This window comes from Diabrotica undecimpunctata, chromosome 9 (genome assembly GCF_040954645.1).
Source record: "Diabrotica undecimpunctata isolate CICGRU chromosome 9, icDiaUnde3, whole genome shotgun sequence".
NCBI classification, from domain to species: Eukaryota; Metazoa; Arthropoda; class Insecta; order Coleoptera; family Chrysomelidae; genus Diabrotica; species Diabrotica undecimpunctata.
Window position 1 is genome coordinate 100,399,791 of NC_092811.1, and position 27,766 is coordinate 100,427,556.

Below are 27,766 nucleotides of genomic sequence, written 5' to 3' on the forward strand. Positions count from 1 at the left end.
ACTGTAACTTTCGAAATTTGATGGTGGTCAGTACTTCTCGATTCTTATTCATTCTTCTGAGGACCTCCTCATTTGTGACTCGGTCAGTTCACGAGATCTTAAGCATTCTCCGATATAGCCACATCTCAAATGCTTCCAGTTTTCTGCACATATCTTCGTTCAAGGTCCACAATTCAACACCGTAAAAAAGGACAGATAAGACGTAGCATCGCAGCATTCTTACTTTTGTATCAAGAGAGAAGTTGTGACTCTTGATGCAACAAGTAAATCTTGTGACAACCTTCTGTTGTTCTTTTCTTGCTAATTATCATAAGCTTTGTCTTCTTAACGGTTATATTGAGTCCATATTGTTGACTGTAATACGTGATTTTGTTCATAAGAACTTGTAGGTCTTCTAAGTTGTCCGCAAATACTATGGTGTCATCTGCATATCTGATGTTGTTTAGCCGGTAACCATTTAGTAGAATACCTTTTTCAGTTTCGTGCAAAGCTTCGATAAATATTCTTTCGGAGTACAGATTGAAGATTAGAGGAGACAAAATACAGCCTTGCCTCACTCCACGCATGATTTTCACATAGTCAGTGTGTTCACCTTCAACTCTGAGATTTGCTGTCTGATTTCAGTAGAGACTTCTAATTATTTTCAGATCTTGGTTGTTAATTCCTGTTTCTTTTAGTATTTGCATTATCTTGGCATGCTGAACTCGATCAAACGCTTTCTCGTAATCAACCAGACATGCGTATACGTCGCAGTTGACGTCTCTGCATCTCTGGAATAAGACTTGCACTGAGAACAAAGCCTCTGTAGTATCAACAGCATTTGTGAACCCAAACTGGTTGGGGGAAATTTGACTTTCACATATCTTGTAGATTCTCTTATGAATTATCTTTAGAAACAATTTTAGGAGATGACTCATGAGGCTTATAGTACGGTAATCTTCGTATTTTTGGCTCCTGGTTTTTTTGGAAGTGCAATAAACTCAGATTTTAGCCATTCTGTTGGTATTTCTCCAGAGTTGTATATGTTGTTGAATATCTTTGCGATTATTCTATTGATTCGTTGTCCATTAGTTTTGAGTAGTTCTGCTTGTATATTATTAGGGCCTGCCGCTTTGCCATCCTTTAACTGTGTTATTGCGGAGTAAACTTTCTGCTGTAATATTCTTGGTCCATCATTTACCTCTTCTTCTAGCTCAAAGGTGTTATCTCTTTGGTCTTCAAAAAGTTTTTCTAGATATTCTTTCCACGTTCTTATTTTACTCTGTTTGTCCAAGATGATGTTTCCGTCAGAATCAGTTATATTTCCTTTCTTCCTTCGTCTTAGTCCCTCTGTGAGTTCTTTAACTTTCCTACGTACATTGTGACTATCGTACTTTGACTGCAGAGTCTCAATTTCTTCGCATCTTTCCCTTGCTTCTGTTTCTTTCGCTTCTCTGATTTTCGTTCTTATTAATATATTTATGGTTTTATATTTGTCTGGGTCATTTTTGGATTCTCTTCTCTCGTCTATTAGTTTCAGGATCTTATCTGTCATCCATGATTTTTTCTTCATTAATCTATCTGTCTTTAAGTGTTTATCCTTTACATTTTGCACTATTTCTGTAATATGTTTGATCGTTTGTTCTTCGTTCGATTCGTCTCTAATTGCAATTACTTGCTCGCTTAACGTGACTTGAACTCGGTGGCTGGTTTCATATGAATTGGTTTCGTTATATAAGAGAAAAGGGAATTATTCTTTATAAAACAATACTTGATGAAAAAGAGGCATTTCTGACGCTAAGTGTACTACGTAGGGGACAAACTAATACTAGGTTGGTACCCAGCAATTTGTATAAAAGCACCCTTGCTATATCAATGCAAAAGAAAAAGGATATTTTGGATCTTCCTTCTCTGATAAGTCCAGTATTTCACGATTTTTATAAAAATTTAAAGACAACTGATGCTGCTGATGTGATTCCAGATGATGAAGATTCATCTGACGCAGAATAATACTTTTCTCCGTTAAGGGACGTAGCCATTGGTCTGCCGAAACCGTATTAACATTATTCCTGTTTTTTATATGTTTTTTTAATAAATATTGCATAAATATGTTTTATTTATTTATTTTTTAATAAACAACAGTTTTTTTGGGCTGAACAAAATAGTATAAGTCATCTGGTACGTGTAGTCCAAAATATAAGTCACATTCTTTTTGTAATTTCCATTTACTTAAAAAAATATATACTTTGTTCAAGATTAGTATTTACAAAGTAAAATAGGTAAATATAACAATTCTGTGTGCTACGATTTAGGAGATATGACAATTAATTAGCTTCAGAACAAAATTATTTATCGTTTTTTGCTTCTCCTGAAAGGTTGACTAAATTGACTTATACTTCTTTTACTGAGCAGCCTAAATATATCAAAAATAGTTTATCCGAAATCACCTTCTCGTTTACCAAAGGCGTATGCATAACTGCAAGCTCAAACAACCTTTGTAAGAGTCTTCACAGACTCCGAAATTCTAAAAAGCACTACTCTAAAAAGATAAAAAAAACTTGCTAAAACTATTAAAATGTGAATTGGCTCAGTTTTCTATTAGGTATTTGGGACACATTCTAGCTTACAATTCTGTTAGACCACATCACGATAACTTAAAATCTATAAAACATTTTCCCAGATCTCAAAATCAGAAAAATATTCCTCAGTTTCTAGAAAAAATAAATTTTTGTCGTAAATAGATTCCAGATCATACGAGGACTCTTGAGTCCATCCATAATTTTTTACGTAATGAAACAAAATTTTAAATGGACAGATGAATGCGAGGCAATCTTCATTTGAATTAAAGAATATTTATGCCAGATTCCAATTTTGTCGATTTTTGATCCACATAAAAGAACGTTTTTATTTATAGAGGCCAGTGCATCTGTATGGGAGAGTGGGGCTCCTTAAGACATAAAAATTTGAACTGTCATATCACTCTAAATACCTCACCAAATAAAGAAAGAAAATATTCATAAAATACATTGTTCACCCAACTTTCACTGTATATATGCTTTTAATATTAAACCCTATACTTGCTGTAAAAACAAATCAAAACCACTTTTTCACAGCAGCTTTCACGGCAGCTTCAGACACAATTCGAAAAATGACAACCCCATATAAATGTTTTAGATTATTTATTACAATATTTAAAACTATATTATGATACCTAATCAAACCCCTAATTAGTGGAGTTCCTGGAGCATTCAAAACAGTAAAACTTCGGATTAGAGTTACAGTGAACGAATTAATATGATCGATGTGGGATATTGTTTTTAAAACTATAAATTGCAATGTTTACCCAAAATTTTTTTGTGCACTCTATTTTTTTTATTGTTAAAACAAATTATTATTAAAAATTAATGTTTGACCATATATTTTCACTTTAAACATTTTTTTTTATTTATGTGTTAAATCTTACCTGAGTAGACATATAGGAATATTTTTCAAAGATACCTGTGTATAAAAATAGCAGTAGGGATGTCGAACAGATAGAAAAACGTGGAGGGGAGAGCGAAGCGACAGCTGCTATGTACAATGGAATGTCTCAGCTAGTTTAGTTGCAAGTAACACGTGTTCTGTGAATATTGTGCTTTTATAACACTGAAAATTTGGTTTTTTAGTGAAAAATTCTTGTATATTTTTGTACTGGAAGGTGTATTGAAGACGACGTTTTTATATTGAACTATTACAAATTATTTCGTATTGCTTAATTTGGTAAGTGATTAGATTGATAACTACAGTTCATTATTGAATTAATTAAATAATAAATAAATTAAAGATCAGTTTCAATAAAAAAAGAAATATATGATAATAATGAATCAAATGCAATTAATTAGATATTAATTTTTTTTAGATTTCGAACAATGGATAAACCAACGGCTAGCAGCATGGCTGATGAAAATAGCTGCATAATATGTATACACCTGGGTTCATCTTCCAAAACATATTCAAATTTAGGTGAAATTATAAAAATTGGTAGAGGAGTAACCTCTTTAAAAGCTGCTTCAACCGAACGGCAAGATGGATTGTTACCTCACCTACAAACTGAATTTGTTTATGCTCATTCAAGTTGTCGACAAAAATATATTAATAAAAAGTATATTGGAGTGTCTAAAAATAAGGCCCGTGAAAATCTCTCATTAACGCCTCCGAAAAAACACCTTCGAAGTAGCATGAATTTCAATAACTTCAATTGGGAAAAAAACTGTTTTATTTGCGGACAAGAAGCTGATAAAACAAAAGAAGCAAAATTAAATAAAGCTCGGCGTAGGCAGATTTCATACATCAACACTCCAACTTTAAATGAATCCTTCACGAATTTTATAGCCGTCCAGAAAACTGATTATTATCGAGATATCCATAAAAGTATTTCTGGTATAACCGACTTACAGACACTTGCAGCAAAATATCATGCGGATTGTTATAATTTGCTGAAAAATTCAATTCACCTCAGTAATGTTGAAAAGAAAATTAATCCAAAAATTTCGATGGTAGATGCAGCAATGGAGCAAATATACAAGTACATAGAAGAGAATGATGATTGCCAATTTACCATGCAAGAGTTGAAAAACGTCATCACTACAGAGCATATCCCGGATGAAAAAACTATTAAAAAACGACTAATAGATCGATTTTACGATGATATTATCATTTCAACTAAATTTGGGTCCAATACCATTATATGCTTTAAAAAAATCATCAACATCAATCATCATCAATCATTTAACAAAAGTCATCAACATATTGATTCAACAGATGCTAGAATAGAAAGGGATAGGTAATACAGATGTCAAATTATTAGTGGATTTCTTCAAGCAACACAGCCCTTTTCCTGATACAGATGCTATTATGTCTATTGCTACTGGAATTACTGGAGATAAAAAGATAAATTGTTACGATGCTTTTGAAGTAGGTTTGAAGGCAATGAAAAAAACAGAGGGATAAAATTTACGTGAATTAAAATTGTCAAGGAAAAATAAAATAAATTCTCTATTGGCGAAAAATAGCAAAATTAAAATTCATGAAGAGGTTATTCCTGTTGACCCATTACTGCTGTTTCAACGTATTTGTGTTTTAAAGAAAACCGACGAAGAACTTAAAAATTATATGAATTACGAATTGGCACCATATTCACTTCCTCTATTTGAAGATGGCGAACTGCGAAAAACAAAAAAATCAACATTTTACGAATTATTTCCGGAAATTTCTATTAATTTAAAAAGTGGAGAAAATCTCTATTATGTTATTGACGGAGGTATGTTACTACATCGTTGTAAATGGCAATTAAATGAAACGTTTGCAATGATATGTGACCATTATGTAAGATATTTAAAAAATAATTATAATAGTAACACGTACGTGGTATTTGATGGGTATAAAAAAGATAGTATTAAATCAGCCGAACGGAATCGGTGCGAATTAAAAAATAAATGTGCAGATATTGAATTTGATGAACATATGCCTTTAAAAATTGCTCAAGATAAATTTTTGACAAATAGTAAAAATAAAATTCGCTTGATAGAAATGTTGAGAATTTAATTAGCTGACAACAATATTTTTACATGCCAAGCGGAAAGCGATGCCGACAAAATAATTGTTGAGACGGCAATGAATTTGGGATCAAAAGATGTTCTTATAGTTTCAGAAGATATCGATGTCTTAGTGATATTAACGGTATTGGTAGAAAAAGATCGTGAAATATATTTTCTAAAACCATCCCGAGGCAAAGTTCAACAGAAGATATTTTCATCGAAATGTTTAGAAAAATCTTTACGGGTTGTGAAACTACTTCTGCGTTTTTCAATTTAGTTTTTCAAGGAAAAATTAAGTTTGCCAAAAATTTTGAGAAACGGATTGATTTACACGACTCAGTAAAAGTATTCAAAAATATCAATGAAGACCCCAACAATATATTGCAAGCAGGTGTAGCATGTATTTTGAGTTTATATGGCGCTCCGTCTAAAACTCATGATTTAAATACATTGAGGTTCAATTCTTTTATAAAAGCAACAGCCAAAAATACGAGTCTTCTTTTGTCATCACTGCCTCCAACAACTGATGCAGCGTTTGAGCACCTTAAAAGAGTGTACCTACAAATTCAGATATGGCTAGGAAATGACGTAGTTATTGAAAATTGGGGATGAAGTATTCCAATAACATGTACATCCCAATAACAATGAATCAATTACCAGCTCCGGATAATTTATTGCAAATGTTATTTTGTAATTGCAAAAAGGGATGTGGAGCTACGTGTGGATGCCGAAAAAATGGTTTATACTGCAGTGTAGCATGTTTACAGTGCATCGGAAATAGTTGTTCCAACTCTTCACCTATTATACAGATAGATGAAGTAGAAGAAAATATTATTTGATGTAGACAACAATGTTGTATATTTAAATAAACAGATTTTGTACTAATAATTTTTTTTCTTTTCATTATTCGTAATTAATTACCTTATTTTTTTAAATGTACACAATAGAGTACGTTTCATTTATAATTAAACTATAAACTGGCCGAGAAATTCCATTGTACATAGCAGCTGTCGCTCCGCTCTCCCCTCCAGGTTTTCCTACCTGTTCGAGATCCCTACTGCTATTTTTATACAGGTATCTTTGAAAAATTTTCCTATATGTCTACTCAGGTAAGATTTAACATATAAATAAAAAAAAATACTGTTTAAAGTGAAAATATAATGTCAAACATTAATTTTTTATAATAATTTGTTTAAACAATAAAAAAATAGAGTGCACAAAAAATTTTTGGGTAAACATTGCAATTTATAGTTTTAAAAACAATATCCCACATCGATCATATTAATTCATTCACTGTAATCCGAGGTGAAAACCCCCAGGCGCTCCACTAAATGTATATTGAAGTTTTCAAATGAAACTGAAAAAGACAATAATGATTTTTATCGCTTTAGTTGTCGCTATTAGTTGTCAAAAGGGCTACAATTTCTGATAAAGAAGCACTAGAGATATCTGGTACGATGGGGTAGACGAATTTATAATTTACTTTAGATGACATTCTCAAAAATGAAATTTCAACATCCCCATCATCACATTTACCAATGATTCTCCCAACATAGTACACATCTTTTTATTTTACAGTCCCAAATTTAACCAGCACAAAATCTTCTACAATTTTCAATTCAATTTTCAATTCATACCTGTCAAAATTAACCAAACTAACCCTTGAAAAAGTTGAATGCAAAGTACGAATCCAGGGGGAACTCTCTGAACCTTTTAAAACAAATAACGGGCTACGTCAGGGAGACCCACTCTCCTGTATACTATTCAATCTAGCTCTGGAAAAAGTAATACGTACGTCACAAATCACAACTACCGGTTCAATATATAACAAATCTGTGCAAATCTTAGCATATGCTGATGATATCAATATTGTTGGGAGAACGGAAAACGCAGCACGAGAGGCGTACGTAGCATTAAAGGAAGCGGCTACAAAAATGGGTTTAATAATAAACACCAACAAAACAAAATACATGAAAATAGGTACGCAACCACAAACACTACGGCCACTTGTTATAGAAAATGACGTCATCGAAGCAGTTAACGAATTTGTATACCTGGGAACGCTCGTCAATACTGAAAATGACACTACCGCAGAGATAAACCGCAGAATTTGCACGGCTAATACATGCTATTTTGGGCTTAATCTCCTTTTTAAATCTACAGTTATATCAAGAAATACAAAAGTAAAACTCTACAAAACAATAATACGCCCAGTCCTAACATATGGTTCAGAAACCTGGACTTTAACAAAAAGCAATGAAAACATGTTAGGATGTTTCGAAAGAAAAATACTAAGGCGCATCTATGGAGCGGTAAATGAAAATGGTGTCTGGAGAAGACGATACAACTTCGAACTCTATAGGATATACCAGGAACCAGATATCGTAAAACACATAAAGATAGGACGTCTGAGGTGGGTAGGCCATGTTATGCGGATGGAGCAAACCGACCCAGCTAGAAAAACGCTCCTTGATAGACCTATTGGTCAAAGAAGAAGAGGAAGACCCAGAACAAGATTCCTAGATAACATCGATGAAGACATGAGAAATATGGAAATACGTGCTTGGCGGAGGAAGGCGATGGATAGGGACGACTGGAGAAAAATTCTTGGGGAGGCTAGGACCCACACAGGGTTGTAAAGCCAAAATGATGATGATGACCTGTCAAAATTTTGCTGTGGTTCTTCTAATACTTTATCATCAGAGTTTTTGCCATTCTCATCATCAGTTATCTTCTCATTCTTCTCATTTTCAAAAAGTAGTTTTCTTTTCGTAGATTTAGTACGTTTAGCGTTAGTTGGCGGTTTTCTTTGTTTTTTTATTGATCTGTTTTTCTGCCAGAAGAAGCTTTTCTGAGGTGTCAGTTATTATTCTGCTTTTCCCCTTTTCTCTTGGTTTCTTGGAGCCAGTAGTGAGTTTCGATTTTGGATTTCCTCGTATCTCCTCAGGACTTAAATAACAGCCAGGCTGTTGAGAGGGCATAGGCGTAGAGTTTTGGCAGCTTGATGTTGATGGAGTGTCTATTGGTTGTTGAAAGTTTTCGCTTGAAATTTGGGGAGATGAGGGTGGTTTTTCAGATTCTTATGTTGGTAGACTTGCAGCTAGTTGGCATTTTAGAGGTTCATCAGGAAGAGTTTCGTCCAGAGGATTAGGTCTCTCACTGACCAAACTGGGAGCAAACATATCGTCGGTGAAAATGTGCCTGTCAACTGGAAATATTCCTGCTTTTTTGAAATAATTTATAATGCTCTGCAGTAACATGGCACGGCCATGTGCTATTCCAACACATGAGGCCACGTGATAGATTCCAAAACGTTGGCCTGGGTTAGACTTCAACCATGAATTAATTGTAGCATTATAATGTATTTTAAAAGGTTTCATTAATCTCACATCCAGTGGTTGCATTATGTGGGTACAATGGGGTGAATCTGTTAGAATGCGCACGCCGTTAGCTCTGGCTAGTTCTATTGCCTCAATTGACAAGTGGCTCTCATGATTGCCGCAAATTAGAAGCATTCTTCTCTTTTCAGAGGAACCTGAACATTTCATAAAGTGCTGCATCACATGAACGAAATTGGAAGTGGTCATCCAACCTGACTAATGAGCCAAACCTAAGGTCTCGTTTGGTGCTCCATTTATCATGTGGCTCTTGAAGTGCACTCTCGGAAATACTAGAGGAGGGGGTATTTTCAGCTGCAATTATAAACAAAACTGTAGTAACCAGAGTTCCTCTCTCACCACTTACAGCAGCTGCTACCTGTTTTACTTAGCCTTTTTGTGAAATCACAGGAGAAGGTTCTTGGTTAGTTTCAGTTTTTGTTTCATCCATATGATTAGTCCAGTTCAATCCTGGATGAGTCAAGGTTCTGGGTAACTTTTGATTAATTTTTCATAATTTTTAAAAAAAGCATTCACATTATGTTTTTTAAAGGAAATTGCACGTGCAATACTGCATCCTTCAGCAGCACAAGAGATAATCTTGGGTGGCGTTTCATAAAACCGTATAGTCAGTCCTTTCTTGCCATTCTTGGAGCTTCCCAGTTTTTAGGACAGTCAATATTGTTATTTTGGCCATTCATGTGCTATTTTTCGAGTTTCTAGATTGTTAAGACCATAAAACATTTATGAACACTTAATTAAATACGCTTCAAGGTCGTCTTCCTGTTTGTCAGTAAAAACCTTTCTAGTATAATTTCTTAATTTCATATCATGTTTGCTATCTGGGTTATCCCTAAACTTCTTGACGTATATACCAACAGTTTGATATTTTAATCCAAATCTTTTAATAGCATTTCTTATCGATTCATCATCTAGAATGGCCGCTACACATGCTTTTATAGATTCGGCATCGAAATTTCCTTTTGTTTTTTCTTTCTTCCTATTTCTTACCATCTTCAGACAATCTGCAACAAAGAGAAACCATTTTTAAATAACTAATAATATATATATATATATATATATATATATATATATATATATATATATATATATATATATATATATATAACTTTTAAGCACATTATTTCAAAAAAGGTGTCTCTATTTTCCATTGCGTTTATCTGATAGTGCCCCATACTCTTTTGTCTGAAGGTGCCTCACTCGATGTGTCCAGACTAAATGTAAAAATATAACCTAAGAGTGCCATCAGTAACAAATGTGAATAGTACAGGTTATACAGCAATGAATGGACTTAAAATTGGTAGCAATGTTAATTATCCTAAGTCTTATCTTCTAATAAAAAACTCTCATCTTACCTTCAATCCAAAAATTTGACTTTCAACCACCAAAAACTAACTTTTCACTTTATGACATGAACCCTTTACTGCACTGTTCTACAGACTGAACTACAATAGTGTGAGTAGTAATGGAATGTTTTGATGTCAGTGTTACCAACCCGAGTCCTTAAATTTACCCACAATATCAAGGTCTGAAGCTGCCCCCTGTCTGAAGGAGCCTTCTTCTCCCTATATAAATATAAAAACGTATTACATGAAATCCTAATTGCCAGGGACAATCAAACTGCTGAACTGCAAAAAAATAATCGCTTTAGCATGGGCCGCATATGGAGTTTTATAAGACATCTTCAAGAGCAAGATGCCAAATTATTTGAAAAAGAAGATGTTAGTCCAATGTACACAATGTGTACTTGCAGTCATGACTTACGCCACTGAAACACTTTCCTTGGCCCAGGCTTAGCAACCTGGAACGGTCATTACTTGGACTGACTCTCAGATGCAGGGTTAGAAATGAGAGAATCAGAAAAAAGACAGGCGTCGCAGATGTCATAAAACACAAAGCATGGATGGAAGTGGAACTGGGCCTAGAAATGTGGCCAGAATTAATAACAGGCAGAGGGCCCAATAGATTACAGTGTGGAGACCACGAGCAAATAGAAGAAGTGAAGATATACCACATACACGATGGATAGACGACCTCAAAAGAGTTGCTGGGTATTGGCTGCAGGAATCTTAAGACCAACAGAACTAGAAGAAATTAATGGCAGCCTAAGTTCAACGTTGGAGGCGGAAGACTAGATGATGATGATCGTACGCAAATCTCCGTTCCTCGTTACACATTATCTGATCTCCGTTAGCAACGAACTCATTTACGAGCAGTCTGATTTGCTCGAAAATACTCATTGCGAGTAACACATAATTTAAAAACTCAAAGAATAGATAGAGATTGGTTTTTTGTCCTTTCCAAACTCATTTAACAATGATACTTATCCGAGGTGAGATGACGTCCCAAAAGAACAATCTTAATCTAACACCAACAACCCACATTGCCCTTTCCAGAGTCAAATCAACATCCAAGAAGAAGATTAATAACTACCATTTCCAGATCTTTGCTCATCTTACCATGGCTTGAGAAACATGCCATCCAAAAAGGGAAAGTTGGCATAGCATGTGTCTAATTCAGACAGATTCATGTTTTACATCATTATCATTAAGCTTAACAGTATGTTTGGCATACAAAATACAGGGGCTATTTTTGTAGTCAGACACTGCAAAGATGTAGATCTTGTAAATTTGATAATCATTTTTAGCGTTGCCCTCTCTGTATTTTGTCCGTCGTACCATACTAACACATCTAAACTCTTTAAGCAAATTAGACTGCTTTTTATTTATTTGTTATTTATTTACTCTCCTTTTCCAGTTATGTACCTTTAAATCAGACATAAAAATATAATTATTATTGATTTCAGTGTATTCCTACATTATGGTATGTAGCTCTTGATACGCAATATTTCATCCTGCTTTTGCTAGTTTTATGGTATATAAAAAAACATGAAAAATATATGTTGCATATAATTGGAGGTTTATTATCTACATTTATATTAATCACATTCTACATCAACTATACCAACAAGTTGGAAGCTTTGAATATACCAAGGGCAGAGTAAGTATCCTTCCTTTAAAAATCTCTTTCAAGCTTTTTTACTTAGTGTATGATCGTAATAATGATAGATTTTTTATATTAGATATGTTCACCAGTTCTCTCTTTAAGCCAATACAAGATCTTGTTAAAAATCACACAATTAATTGATAAAAATTGATAATTAATTAAAAGATTTATATATTTCAGCAAGAGCTTTGTTACGAATTTGTATTGAGACGCTGAATATATAAAAATAAATGGCAAAAGGAAACCCAATTCATTAAACATTCCGTGTATGAATTGGTATCAATAGATTGTTATAACGTTATTTCTGTATGCCCTACGTCTTCAGACAGTTGGGAAGAAACAAACTCAAACACGGCTTTCCGTGTTTGTATATTGAAACCCCAATGTTCTGGGGATTGTAATTTAGGAGTAAGAATTTACAAGAAAAAGAATTTGGAGTGAAGTTATTGAATTTACTAATAAAGAAAGACTTAGCTCAGAGGAATCAATGTAAATGGCCAGAGAGACACCAAATCTTAAGGGAGAATTCGGGCTTGCTTTTCTACACTTAGAATGGGCTTTGGGATAAAAGACCAACATATGGGATGATAAAATTCTATAAATAAGGGAGAAAATGAGACCTTGTAACACAAACAATGAAATTAGATAGGACAACTTGGAATTTAATCTTCTATTGAAGGCACTATAAATAAATATACAAAGTTGCCTAAGATACTGAATGTGAGCCCCACCTAAGACTAGCTTGAGAATTTAGAAATGAGGTAAAACAAGAAACAGGTACACCTAATCCAATAACCTGGAATTACTTTTAAAAACCACTATTTACCTTGTATTGCTATATTGTACTGGTTAGTAGAAACTGAAATAAAAAGCTAACTACTAATGACAACTATCTTTATAAATTTGGATAAATAATTTACTTACATGTAAAGGAAAATCTGAAATAACAGTAATGGTGGGGGTGTAATGGTAAGAGAGGGCCTAATAGCCAAGAACAAATAAAAATACCACTACTACTGTGCCAAGTAACAAGGGTATTAGTAAAAACACAAAGTCTGGGGGTTTGAACGATGGGCCAGCACCCCTTCTTCTAGAAAAAAGTTATTTGCTAAAAATTTCGATCAAGAGCCTCGGAATAAGGACGGAAACAAAAGACGACGACTGCTACGAAAAAGGACTATGAGATTGGCCACATGGAATGTACAAGGTCTAAGAACCAAGGAAACTGAAGTTTTTCAAGAATTAGAACGACAACAAATAGACATATGCGTTCTTACAGAAACAAAAAAGAAAGGAAAGGGAAATGAAATCAAGAACGACTATATTCATTTATACAGTGGAGTTGAAAAATCATTAAGAGCAAAAAGAGGTGTGTCTATAGCCGTGCATACAAAACTCAAAAACAATATCAAGAGTTGGGAAGAGATAGACGAGCAGATCATTATGATGGATCTTGAGAAACATGGGGAGACGATAGTTATAATAGGAGTATATGCTCCTAGTGACGATTCTGATACAAAAGTTAAGGATGAATTCTATGACAAATTGCTTGACGTGTTGACCCATGTAAACCGATCCAAAGAAATATGCCTATTAGGAGATTTCAATGCTCGGGTAGGCAAAAAATTACAAGACAATGTGGTAGGAAGATATGGTGAAGACAAAATAAACAACAACGGAGAGCGACTCATTGATCTTTGTGAAACATTACAGCTTAAAATAATGAATGGATTTTATCAGCACAAAGATATACATAAATTTATCTAGGAACAACCAAAGAAAAAGATAAAATCTATAATCGACTATCTCATCCAACCAGAAAACAAAAGGCTCCAAACAAATGACGTAAGGGTGTATCGTGGTGCCGAATGCGGATCTGACCACTATATGGTGGTCGCAAAAATAACCATACACTACAGGAAAGTAAACAAGAACAAAATTGAACAGGAGAAGGTAGCAGCTTCCACAAAGATAAGATATAATATTGATAGCCTCAAACAAGAATCAGTACAATTCCTCTACAAACTTAGACTAGCCTCAAAACTAACTCACTTAACTCGAAGAGAAACAGCCGAAAAAGAATATCAAAATATAAAAAATTGCATTCATCAGGCGGCCAAAGAGGCATTGGGGTACGAAGAAGCTGACAAAAGAAAAAATCCTGAGTGGTGGAACGAAGAAGTAGGAAAATTAATTAAAGACAAAAAAAAAAGCTTATCAAACATGGCTATCCACGAAAGACTCAGAAGACCGCAGAATTTACAGCAGACTCAACAGGGAAGCAAAGAAGGAAGTCACTAAAAGAAAAAACGAAATGTGGGAAGAGAAATGCGAAGAGATGGACCGATGTTTAGGAGGAACCAAAGTGACACAAGCTTGGAAATTCATAAAAAGTATTAGAAAAGAAAGAAAAGATGAGGGAAATATAAACCTGATTCAAAATAAAAAGTGGGAAAAATATTACGAAACGCTATTAACAGAAAGTAGGCACGAATTTATGGAAAGACCTGACCATATCTCAATGACAGAAAACTCAGAGGTGCATAAGATAAACAAAGAAGAACTGAAAAAAGAATTGAAACAAATGAAAAATGGAAAAACACCCGGGCCGGGAGACATTCCCATCGAGTTGGTGAAACATGGACCGGATGCTCTTTTGGAAAGCTTAGTGAATATTTTTAATAAATGCTTAATTGAAGGCCAAGCGATTCCAGACGATTGGAATTTGGCCCACATTAGCCCCATTTATAAAAAGGGAGACAGAAAAGAATGCGGAAATTATAGAGGCATTAGCGTAACTAGCTCGCTGGGAAGGTTATATGGTCGTATATTGAAAAGAAGAATAGAAGAGGAGTATAAAGAAATTGAAGAACAAAGCGGCTTCAGAGCAGGAAGATCGTGCGTGGACAACACATTTACCCTTCAACAAGTAATTGAAAAACGAACAGCTCGAAACCTCCCTACGCATCTGGTATTTATAGATCTGGAGAAGGCTTATGATACAGTTCCTTTAAAACTCTTATTTAGTGTCTTGGCGAAAACGGACCTTAGTAAAACATATCTAAAAGCAATACTGAACATCTATAAATGTCCTCAAAGCATTGTAAAAACAGGAAATACTTTCTCAAGGGTATTTACAGTAACGAAAGGCTTGAGACAAGGATGTTGTCTTTCCCCCACCCTATTCAAAATATATATCCAAGAAGCACTGCACCAGTGGAGACAAAAATGTGCGGGAATGGGGTTGAAGCTTAACAACCATTATCTGACAACGCTGTTCTTTGCAGATGATCAAGTACTAATTGCAAGCTGTGAAGAAGATGCAGATTATATGCTTAGAAAGCTCAAACATGAATACGAAAAATGGGGGATGAGTATGAATATGTCTAAAACAGAATATATGCGAATAGGCAGTGAAGACGAAGACCCGGATTTGGAAATTAGACAAATGAAAAGGTGCTACAAATACAAATATTTGGGAAGTATTATCTGCAGTAAAGGAACAACGGAACGAGATATAGACTATAGAGTGCAACAAGGCAGGAAGAGTGTTCAAATTCTGAATTCGATACTTTGGTCCAACAAAGCTACTATGAGAACTAAAATGACTATCTACAAAGTAATTGTAGAGCCTATTCTTACATATGGAGCAGAATGTTGGCAAATGACAGTAAAAGGAAAGAAAAAAGTTGACACGGTTGAAATGGACTACCTAAGAAGAGCTTGCCGTATATCAAGAGTAGAACGTATACCTAATTCTGAAATTAGAAGAAAAACAGATAAGGTACATACAACTTCTGAAAGAATAGAAACTAGACAGTTAATATGGTATGGACACGTACAGAGGATGGACGACAACAGATGGCCAAAAAGAGCTATGGAATACAATCCAAGTAATAGAAGGAAACGAGGAAGACCAGCCAAGTCTTGGATACAAGGTGTTATGGAAACCATGAAAGACAGAGCCATTGATGAAGACACCTGGAGAGATAGAAGAAGATGGCGATCGAAATGCGGGAAGCGGCAGAAGCTGTAGGATCCCCGCTTATATATATATATATATATATATATATATATATATATATATATATATATATATATATATATATATATATATATATATATATATATATATTAGTAAAAACAACAGTCTAAAGTCCGGGAGAAAAGCGAAATAACTTAACACTAAAGGTTAGTATTAGAATACAAAGTAAACGTAGACTAGGTAAGGTATTAAAGGTAAGAAAAGAACAACTATGGTTACAATAAATGAATACCTTACCTAGCAGACGCAAAGGTGTCAGGTACTCACCGATAGGACTAATATGTGTCCGAATAGCAACTAAATACCAATTAATATAATTAAGATATTTATATAAAATATGTAATAGAGTGAGTTGGGTCAGAGACTCTTTATAAAAACCTATTTAAAAAAAACCGCGTTAAATTTTCCCCTCCTTTATTGGACAACCTATATAAACTTTAACTAAACCTTCCCTATTTATAAAAAAAAGTAGTAAGTTCGCTTGATTATATGCCTATAAGCAGTTTACACTGATTGTAAATTAAAACAAGTATTAACAATTTAGAGGTATAAAACGATCTACAGGTATTTATATGAATTTAAAATTATTAAACCCTTATCTGTTCCAACATCTGGTTCCAGAGAAAACAGGTCCCCATAGAGTTTGAACCTCTCTACTCTACAAAAAACCAAAGTCGATAAAAGGCTGATTGGAATAAGCCAAGCTGGTGACGAATCTGAGACCAGCACGTAGCTTTAGAACTTTAGAGCGATTGTCATTATGACGTGGTTTAATATATAATTTATTGTTATTTAAGTTTCTTGCTTAATTTGAGTTGCTTTAATATTTAATGATGGTATTAACTAAAATTTTGACATATGTAAAAGACCCTCACTTCTCAAATTGGTCTCCAATTCGCCACCAGAAATATGGAAAGTTAACAATAATCCAAAGTTAACAATAATGAATATAAGCTATGAATATAAGTTAAGTTTGGATAAACACGAATCTACTAATACAGACAATTCGTCATGAACAATATAAGTTTCATTATACAGTGTGGCGCACCGAAAACGAAACAGAGGCATTTACTGGCAGATGATTCCTTTTTTGAAAAAACGCTCGGACCCGTCGATTTTGTTTTCGAGGGGGACACAAAATTGGCATAAAATCATTTTAACATTTGCAGCCCCTTAAGCGGGGGTGGCATCATCCCTAAAATCTTAAATAAAAAGGGGGGTCGAATGATCCATTATTTGAAAGGTCTTTCAACTCCCTTTATAATGATGTAAAATTCATGTATTCAATTCAGTAGTTTTGTACTATTCAATTCAGTAGAAAATATGTTCTAGAACTTGTAGCTAAATTTCGGGAAACTGGATCAGTCGCCAATAAAAAACGTAATATTGAAAATCCTATAAGGAACGAAGCAACAGAAGTGGGGGTTTTAGGGCAAGTTATTGTAGATCCTACATTAAGTACCCGCAAATTGCAAACTTCGTGTGGTGTTAGTCGACGTACTATCCAACGGATTCTAAAGGCCCATAATTTTCATCCGTATAAAATTCACCTTGTACAAGAACTTAATGAAGACGATTTTGATAAGCGATTAAAATTTTGTGAAGTTATGAGTGAACGAATTACAAACGATGAACAATTTTTATTTAACATTTGCTTTTCCGACGAATGTTCCTTTTTTTTTAAATGGCGAAGTAAATCGTCATAATTGTCGATATTGGTCGGACTCTAATCCCAGAATTTACCATGAGGTACACAAACAGCAGCCACAAAAATTAAATGTTTGGGCTGGCATTTTTGGCGATCATTTGGTTGGTCCTTTTTTCTTACCTGGAAATTTGACTGGTGAAATGAATTTGGAATTACTGCAAAATGCCATAGATCCTGCGCTAACAGATATAATTGAAAATCAGAATGATGGTCGATACGTTGAGAATATGTTGATGTTCCAACAGGATGGTGCCCCACCACATTACGCATTAAGAGTTCGGCATTATTTAGATCAGACCTTTCCAGGTCAATGGATTGGTAGAAGAGGTGCCGTTGAATGGCTCCCAAGATCGCCAGATTTATCACCTTTGGATTGCTTTTTGTGGGGTTACTTAAAAAGCAAAATCTATGCTACTCAGCCAACATCCTTAGAAGATTTACGACAAAGAATTGTGAATGAGTGCCATCAAATTACTCCTCAAATATTGCAAAATGTCCGGCAACGTTTTCAGCAAAATCTTTATTATTGCATGGAAAGTAATGGTGGTCATTTTCAACATTTACTCGGCTGACAGGTCAGTTCATTCTTTATTTTTTAACAACTTTGCTGCTATGTATTGATCTCCTCTTACGATGATGTATTTAAACTTTAAATCAATAAATCTCCAAAACTACTGAATTGAAGTACATGAATTTTACATCATTGTAAAGGGAGTTGAAAGACCTTTTAAATGATGGATCATTCGACCCCCCTTTCCATTTAAGATTTTAGGGATGGTGCCACCCCCGCTTAGGGGGCTGCAAATGTTAATGTGATTTTATGCCAATTTTGTTTCCCCCTCGATAACAAAATCGACGGGTCCAAGCGTTTTTTTTTAAAAGGAATCATCTGCCAGTAAATGCATCTGTTTCGTTTTCGGTGCGCCACCCTGTATATGAGATATACAAGATCTCTCCTACTTCTAAAATAAGTATTTTTACCCTTTCTTTTTCAAGAAGTTCAGCGTCTATCAGGTATACTATTACGTTTACATTGTTATCATTTCAGATCTAACGTTCTATCGTTTTAAGTTGGCAGTAACGAATTCACAACCAATTCTTTTGTTTCTGATAAAAATATTTATAACCTAAATTTTATTTTGTGACTAAGTACATACATGTTCTGTAATTATTTTAACATAATTTTATTAAAGTGTTTATGTATATGTGTTTTAAAGTATTTTAAATATTTGTTTGTTAAAGAACGTGTTTTAAAAACAATTTTGGATAGTTTTCGCCATCATTTGTAGGGGTCAAATGAGTTGCTCATTTCATTTGTGATAAACATCACGACAACTAACCTCAATTAGTATAAGATGCAAATTAACTATTTTTCTGTATTGTGTACTAATTTTGTTTATTCTAGTACACTGATGATGCAAATAAAGATTTTGCGAAAGCTTGGTAGACAAAAAAGAGTACTTCATTGTCTTATCTTTCGCTGCACACCCAAATATTTGAGTTTTGTATTCTATTTGATCAGCGTTGATTACAAGCGTTTATCGCTTTTTCAATATATATATATATATATATATATATATATATATATATATATATATATATATATATATATATATATCGAGGAAATGATCACTCAGGACCAATGTTACTAAGACCCTACAGTTTTAGAACTATAACTAACACAGTCACGAAAGATTGCGCTACCCGAGAAAAGGAAGGATCTTGAAACTGCAGAATATCTACAAGCATAACTTTTTGTGGAAAAGGTATTACCACTATAATCAAGCGAAATCTTCTGCAGTGGGTAGGACATATAGTCCCGGTCCCGAATCTAACATGAAAAAAAAAAAGATTCTACCACGCAAACGGTGAGAATGTGAAGATGGGGTAGACCAAGTCTTTTATTGTTATGAGCATTCCCTATATATATATACTAATTACTTTCCGAGATTTTTAGTTTTCTTCGACTTTTCTTCAAATTTCGGAAATACCTTCAATATTTAAGTAATAATATAGCCAAATGATTTTTATTCAACAAACAATTAATACAAAATATAAATCATAACATATGCAATGAATGTAACAATTAATGTGATATTAAGGAAATAAGTCTAAAGTAAATGTTCAAAATATCCACCTTTCACGTCTATGCATGTGTTCAACATATATTTTTCTCTTTATATATTTGTAGCCACATTTCTTAATATTTGTAAACAATATTGTTAAAGCTTCTCTTGTTCTATTTTTCATTTCATCTCGCGTTGTTGGAGGCCTCTGGTACACAAGGCTTTTATATAGCCCCCCATGAAAAAATCAATTTTTGACGAAACAGTTGGCCCTCCTCTGCCTATCCGCCTCGCAGGAAAGTTATTATTTCGTTTAAATCATCGAGATTAAGAGCTGTGTTATGAACTGGAGCACCATCGTGTAAAAATGACATTTTTGTCGAATATTACGTGGAAAATTTTGCAGCAGCAATGGTAAATGATTATTCAGAAAATCCAGATATATACCACTATTCACACGGCCGTCTAACACCCCAAGCATTTAAAGACCACCTAGTTTGACGATGACTGTTAATACAGTAATGATTAAAAAGGAAAAGACAGTTAAGATTTGATTTCACGTACAGGGCGCCTGCGCATTTATTCCGATATACTCTGTACGAGTACAAGAAACCAATTCTCTAAGAATTTTGCTTAGTTAAGGACATATGTTGTGGAATGCATTTTTTAAATTCCCCATGTCTCTAATAACATCTTTATCAACGTCTGTTTTGCCTTGCAATTCTTAGGCACAGATTAAAGCGAAATTCTGAATTTGGTTTCGAAAATTAGTTTACGGATTTTATTATCACATGTCGCTATTTGCGTATATACGAAGCCATGTTAGAGTTGCTTCCTAAGACAGAAAAGATTCATTTTCACGTTCAAAACGACTGCGAAAGCCGTTCTGCTGAGGCCTATTAGGTCGAAATACGTAGATATAAGCGGATGCGCAGGCGCCCTGTACGTGAAATCAAATCTTAACTGTCTTTTCCTTTTTATTCCGATATACTCTGTACGAGTACAAGAAAACAATTCGCTAAGAATTTTGCTTAGTTGAGGAGATATGTTGTGGAATGCAATTTTTAGATTTCCCATGTCTCTAATAACATCTTTATCAACGTCTGTTTTGCCTTGCAATTCTTAGAAGGCACAGATTAAAGCGAAATTTTGAATTTGGTTTCGAAAATTAGATTACGGATTTTACAATAATGATTTTTTCATGCGTAGTAATGAAAATTATGCCGATTCACTGTTTCATTTTTGTGAAATATAGCTTTATCTCCAAAAAGCACATAATCAAAAAAAATATCGGTCGCTATGCACTTGCAGCTGAGACCATTGACAAAAAGCTAATCTGCAATGATAATCATCGACTGTCAATTCTTTATGTAACTGTAACCTGGGGCAGGGATGTATTTTATATTTACGGAGGATTTTTGCGACCGAAGTTTGACTAATGTCATGTTGGCGTGAAATTTCACGAGTGCTGATGTGGAGATCTTCAGTAGTAGCTAACAGTACATCATATTCCTTTTCTCCACTTATAACATTTTCGGTTCTCTCATTTTGAAACGAAGCTTCTATACTGGCGGTGTATTACTTTTTTCTCTATAGTAAAATGATGAGGCGAGCGTCACGGAATTAGCGCTACGAGAAGGCGTCACGGGTAGCGTCACGAAGTAGCAGTTTTTCACATCGATTTACTACTCTCGATCAATTCATTTCTAGTCATTATATATATATATAAATATATATATATATATATATATATATATATATATATATATATATATATATATATATATATGTATTCTAAACAAGGTTAAATTAAAAACTGCATGAAAAATAAGTAACAAAATACAGATATTAAATTAGAAGCAAAAAATTAAAAGAATATCTGTCAAAAAAAGATTCGATTCATAACGATTGTTAAAATTTAAAAGTCATAAATGTTATCTAATTAATAACAATATTTAATCATCTGTTTAAATATTAACGAAAACGGAGTATGAAGATCCAGGTACAACCATGAACTTTACTAATAGCCCACCCAGTCTGGTTAAAAAAAAAAGGTGGAAGACTGTTTCGCAGATATCTGAAACTTTTAAAACATAGGTGGGGAATACTAGATGATGAATAGATGAAAAGATACTCCTAGTTTTACATTGCGTTTTTTTTAAGCAATAATTTATGGTCACAATTTGATTTTTTATCTATAAATTTTTTCCCTTTTACTTTAAATAAACAATATTTATGTCATTTTTTTATGTCAAGAATATCTTTATTTTCCCGTTTTCAGTTTCCCGTTTTCGAGATATTTTCAAAAAAGCAGTTTTTTTGCACTAATTTATAAATTTTATTAATTTTTTTATTAACAAAATAAAATGGTATTAATACATTTAAACATCAAGGAATTACCATCTTTTAGATTTGTGCGAATTTTCCCCCCGATCAGTCAAATATTTTATAAGTTATTTAATTTGTTTATCCCTGAGGCTAATTATTTAAACTGTTGAGCTTGCCCTATGCATGATGCTAGACACATTCAGTAAATTTCATAGGATTCTTTAAGACTTAGACTATCTCAGAAGTTAAATGCATATTGAGTTTTCATCGAAATTATTTACAAAATAAACGTTTGAAAAAGGGGTATGTTTTTTACTTATAAACAATTGTAATAACTTCTATATTTTTCAAGCTACAGACTTGTACGTACAACCATTGGATAGCTGTTAAAAAAGCTCACATTAAAAAAATAAAAAACCTTCTATGACCAATAGGAACGAATTTAGTGACTATTTTTAAAAAAATCATATCTCCATTGTTTATAAACATTAAGAAGTAAAATTTGCACAAATTTTGAATGAAAATCTAAACTTTATATTGAAACTTATAGCTATAAAATTTATTTAATTTTTCGAAACGACGGTACTTTCGAAAGATCGACATAGGAAAGTGGAGAGGATATCTGTTTCAGCTCCGTTTTTTTTTTCGGCATCGGAACTTCAAATTGCAACACGTAGGAAAAATTTACATTATCTCGGCTTCCTTTGCAGCTGCAAGCCTCTATTTTTTATTTTAGGGTAGCTCGTCGAAATATGAATAACTGGCCGGAAACTATGGAAAAATATGGAAAAACTGAGTCCATTTGAAATTCACCCTAAATACTTACTTTTTTTTAATTTGCTCTAATAGTCTGTCGCAGTATTAATAATGATGACATAATTTTCACCCCCCATAAATCTCGGAAAATCCCGGAAAATCAACATATAGTTTTTCATTTTATTCAATGATATAATAATACTTACATATTTTATAAATTAAATTTCAGGTAATTTTTTACACATTATATTATTATATTCCTTATATTAATTATAATTGTTTGTATTTTTATAATTAACAATATTGATTTTTATTCTATTTTTCTTACAAATATGATATACAATATTAATCTAATCTGCCTTACTGCTTTGATAAAATAGGTCGATTTTTTCATCACTTATTAAATTTTGCAATGTTTATTGAACTTTACTTTTTTTATTTTCTTTACATACATTGGTTTAAAAGTTAAAATTTGGTTAATTTATTCGACTTCACTGTCAGGTCTGAACCTTTTTGTTGCAGGTTGTTTGTCTTCACTTGTTAAGTCAGTCTTTCCATACATTAACATATTAATGGGCGATCTTAATGCCAAGGTGGGTCAAGGTAAGGTAGGAGAACAAGTAGGAAAATATGGGCTTGGAAACAGAAATGACAGAGGAGATCGATTGATTCAATTTTGCCAAAGTGAAGACTTCGTAATAACAAATACCTTTTTCAAATTACCTCCTCGGCGATTATATACATGGACATCTCCACAACATACCAAAGAAAAAATAGTGAGAAATCAAATAGATTACATTATGATAGCAAGGAGGTATCATAATGCTGTTAAATGTACTAAGACGTACCCAGGAGCTGATATAGGCTCAGATCATAACCCGGTAGTAACTGTGATAGAGGCGAGACCAAAAAAGATTAGAAGACCACACAGAAAGGCACTAGATTTAAATAAACTTAGAAACAAAAATATACGACAAGAAACGGAGAAGAAATAAATGAAAACCTCCGTTCAGTGCAGCAACAAATTAACGATACAAACAACGTTAACCAAAAATTAAAGTACATAAATACAGCTATACAAACAGCAGGAAAGAAACATCTTACAAAAACGACAACAAAAAATAAGGGGTGGATGACACAAGATATACTAGACTTGATGGAACAAAGAAGAAAGATGAAAAATTACCCAGACAAATACAAAGAAATAAATAAACACATAAAAAAAGAATAAAAGAAGCCAAAGAGGAGTGGATTAAAGAACAATGTGAAGAAATGGGAAAAAGTACGATGCGTTCAATATGCACAAAAAAGTAAAAGAGATAACAGGAAGCATAAAGAAATGCCAAATAGGTAAACTTAAAGACAAAGATGGAAATCTTATTATATATAAAATAAAAAGATGGACAGAATATATATATATATATAATATATAAGCGGGGATCCTACAGCTTCTGCCGCTTCCCGCATTTCGATCGCCATCTTTTTCTATCTCTCCAGGTGTCTTCATCAATGGCTCTATCTTTCATGGTTTCCATAACACCTTGTATCCAAGACTTAGCTGGTCTTCCTCGTTTCCTTCTATTACTTGGATTGTATTCCATAGCTCTTTTTGGCCATCTGTTGTCGTCCATCCTCTGTACGTGTCCATACCATATTAACTGTCTAGTTTCTATTCTTTCAGAAGTTGTATGTACTCTATCTGTTTTTCTTCTAATTTCAGAATTAGGTATACGTTCTACTCTTGATATACGGCAAGCTCTTCTTAGGTAGTCCATTTCAACCGTGTCAACTTTTTTCTTTCCTTTTACTGTCATTTGCCAACATTCTGCTCCATATGTAAGAATGGGCTCTACAATTACTTTGTAGATAGTCATTTTAGTTCTCATAGTAGCTTTGTTGGACCAAAGTATCGAATTCAGAATTTGAACACTCTTCCTGCCTTGTTGCACTCTATAGTCTATATCTCGTTCCGTTGTTCCTTTACTGCAGATAATACTTCCCAAATATTTGTATTCGTAGCACCTTTTCATTTGTCTAATTTCCAAATCCGGGTCTTCGTCTTCACTGCCTATTCGCATATATTCTGTTTTAGACATATTCATACTCATCCCCCATTTTTCGTATTCATCTTTGAGCTTTCTAAGCATATAATCTGCATCTTCTTCACAGCTTGCAATTAGTACTTGATCATCTGCAAAGAACAGCGTTGTCAGATAATGGTTGTTAAGCTTCAACCCCATTCCCGCACATTTTTGTCTCCATTGGTGCAGTGCTTCTTGGATATATATTTTGAATAGGGTGGGGGAAAGACAACATCCTTGTCTCAAGCCTTTCGTTACTGTAAATACCCTTGAGAAAGTATTTCCTGTTTTTACAGTGCTTTGAGGACATTTATAGATGTTCAGTATTGCTTTTAGATATGTTTTACTAAGGTCCGTTTTCGTCAAGACACTAAATAAGAGTTTTAAAGGAACTGTATCATAAGCCTTCTCCAGATCTATAAATACCAGATGCGTAGGGAGGTTTCGAGCTGTTCGTTTTTCAATTACTTGTTGAAGGGTAAATGTGTTGTCCACGCACGATCTTCCTGCTCTGAAGCCGCTTTGTTCTTCAATTTCTTTATACTCCTCTTCTATTCTTCTTTTCAATATACGACCATATAACCTTCCCAGCGAGCTAGTTACGCTAATGCCTCTATAATTTCCGCATTCTTTTCTGTCTCCCTTTTTATAAATGGGGCTAAGATGGACAGAATACCTGAATGAATTATTTGAAGACGATAGAAACAACTTAACTCAGATAATCAATACAACTGGGCCAGACATATTGAAAGAAGAAGTAGAATACGCAATAAGAAACGCTTAAAATGGAAAAGTAAATGGACCTGATAAAATTCCTACAGAACTGTTGAAGCTTTTGAATGATAAATCCGTAACCATAATATTAAATTTTGCAGCGAGGAGCTAAAACAGTTTCCCCTCCACTTTCCTATGTCGATCTTTCGAAAGTAACTTCGTTTCGAAAGGTTTTAAGTTTCGAGAAATTGGATGAATTTTATAGCTATAAAATTCAATATAAAGTTTAGATTTTCATTCAAAATTTGTGCAAATTTTACTTCTTAATGTTTATAAACAATGGAGATGTAATTAACAAAAAAATTGTCGCTAACTTCGTTCCTATTGTTCATAGGTTTATTTTTTTTTTTTGTTAAATGTGAGTTTTTTTACCAGCTATGTAATGGTTGTACGTACAAGTCTGTAGCTTGAAAAATATAGAAGTTATTACAATTGTTTATAAGTAAAAAACCTACCCCTTTTTCAAACGTTTATTTTGTAAATAATTTCGATGAAAACTCAATATTCATTTAACTTCTGAAATAGTATAAGTCTTAAAGAATCCTATGAAATTTGTTAAATGTATCTAGCATCATTCATAGGGCAAGTTCAATGGTTTAAATAATTAGTCCCAGGGATAAACAAATTGAATAACTTTTAAACTATTTGACCGATCGGGGGGAAATTTCGCACAAATTTAAAGAACGGTAATTCCTCAATGTTGAAATGTATTAATAACATTTTATTTTGTTAATAAAATTATTAATTAAATTTATAAATTAATGCAAAAAAACTGCTTTTTTGCAAATATCTCCGTGAATTATTTATCAACTTTAATTGAAAAAACGGGAAAATAAAGACATTCTTGATATAAAAAAAATGGTATAAATATTGTTTATTTAAATTATAAGGGAAAAAACTTACAGACAAAAAATCAAATTGTGACCATAAATTATTGTTTAAAAAAACGTAAGGTAAAAATAGGAGTATCTTTTTATCTATTCGTCATCTAGTAACCCCCACCTATGTCTTAAAAGCTTCAGATATCTGCGAAACATTTTGCCGTGAAATCGATGATAACTGTTCAAAGAGACACCGATCTCAGAATTCGTTAAACTTCCGAGACTTCGATGGGCTGGTCATGTACTGAGAATTGAGATCGAAAGATTGCCAAAATCTAAAAACTGATACATTTATTGCATATTGTATATTGCATATTGTTTTGATTTATGTTTTGTATTAGTTATTTATTGAATAAGAATAATTTTGTTATATTATTACACAAGACGAAGTTATTTATACTTACAAAAATTTAAGATATTCTCGAAATTTGAAGAAAACTAAAAATATCTCTGAAAATAATGAATTTAGGTACCTAGACGAAAGAGTAGCATAAATGCAATAATTTGGAAACATAAAATATAAGGTTGTACATTTAAAAAACTGGCCTGACTTACTACAAATCACTTAATGGGCTTTTTATACATATTTGGACGGGACTATTTCTATAACGCGGTAATGGGAAATTATCTTTTTGTTGGAAAACTAGTTAACGACCTTGCAATTCTGTTTTATACATGATTTACTATATATTTTAATCTGATTATTATTCTAATATTTTCATTTTATTTCTAGGACTGTATATAACATGAAAAACTTAAGGGGGAATCCCCATTGGCATAAACAGTTTTTGTCGCCCTTTGGAAACACATGTGGTCCTCTTCTTGGTATTATTTTTGGTTATATCGTGCACAAAACAAAAAATGTCGAGATGTTCAAACAAAAGGTATAATATTGCTGAATATTTATATAGCTACCAAGATACTCTAAATAAATTTAAGTTTAGCTCAGTTTGGATTATCATTAAGTACATTTTTAAAGCGATCGCTAGAAAGTTAAAATTATTATGTGAATAAAATATTTTTAGTTGTAATTTTTTCCAATAAATGAGCTGAGCTTGCTAAAAATAAAAAATTACCCCCGTCTCCTGCTTCTCCAAAAATTAAACGGGTATGGACATTTCTACTTCTAAAAAGTGGTATCTTACCCTAGATAAATTTGGCAGGTACT

At 33.3% G+C, this 27,766-nt stretch overlaps 1 protein-coding gene across 1 annotated transcript in view; it reads left to right on the top strand.

The window, feature by feature from the left end:
- Positions 1-27,766, top strand: part of LOC140450321 (nose resistant to fluoxetine protein 6-like) — a 103,560-nt gene that overhangs the window by 55,912 nt on the left and 19,882 nt on the right. Inside the window, exons 7-8 of the mRNA XM_072543898.1 lie at positions 11,760-11,953; positions 27,332-27,482. Of these exons, the coding sequence (XP_072399999.1) occupies positions 11,760-11,953; positions 27,332-27,482 (345 nt within the window). The remainder of the gene's footprint in view (positions 1-11,759; positions 11,954-27,331; positions 27,483-27,766) is intronic.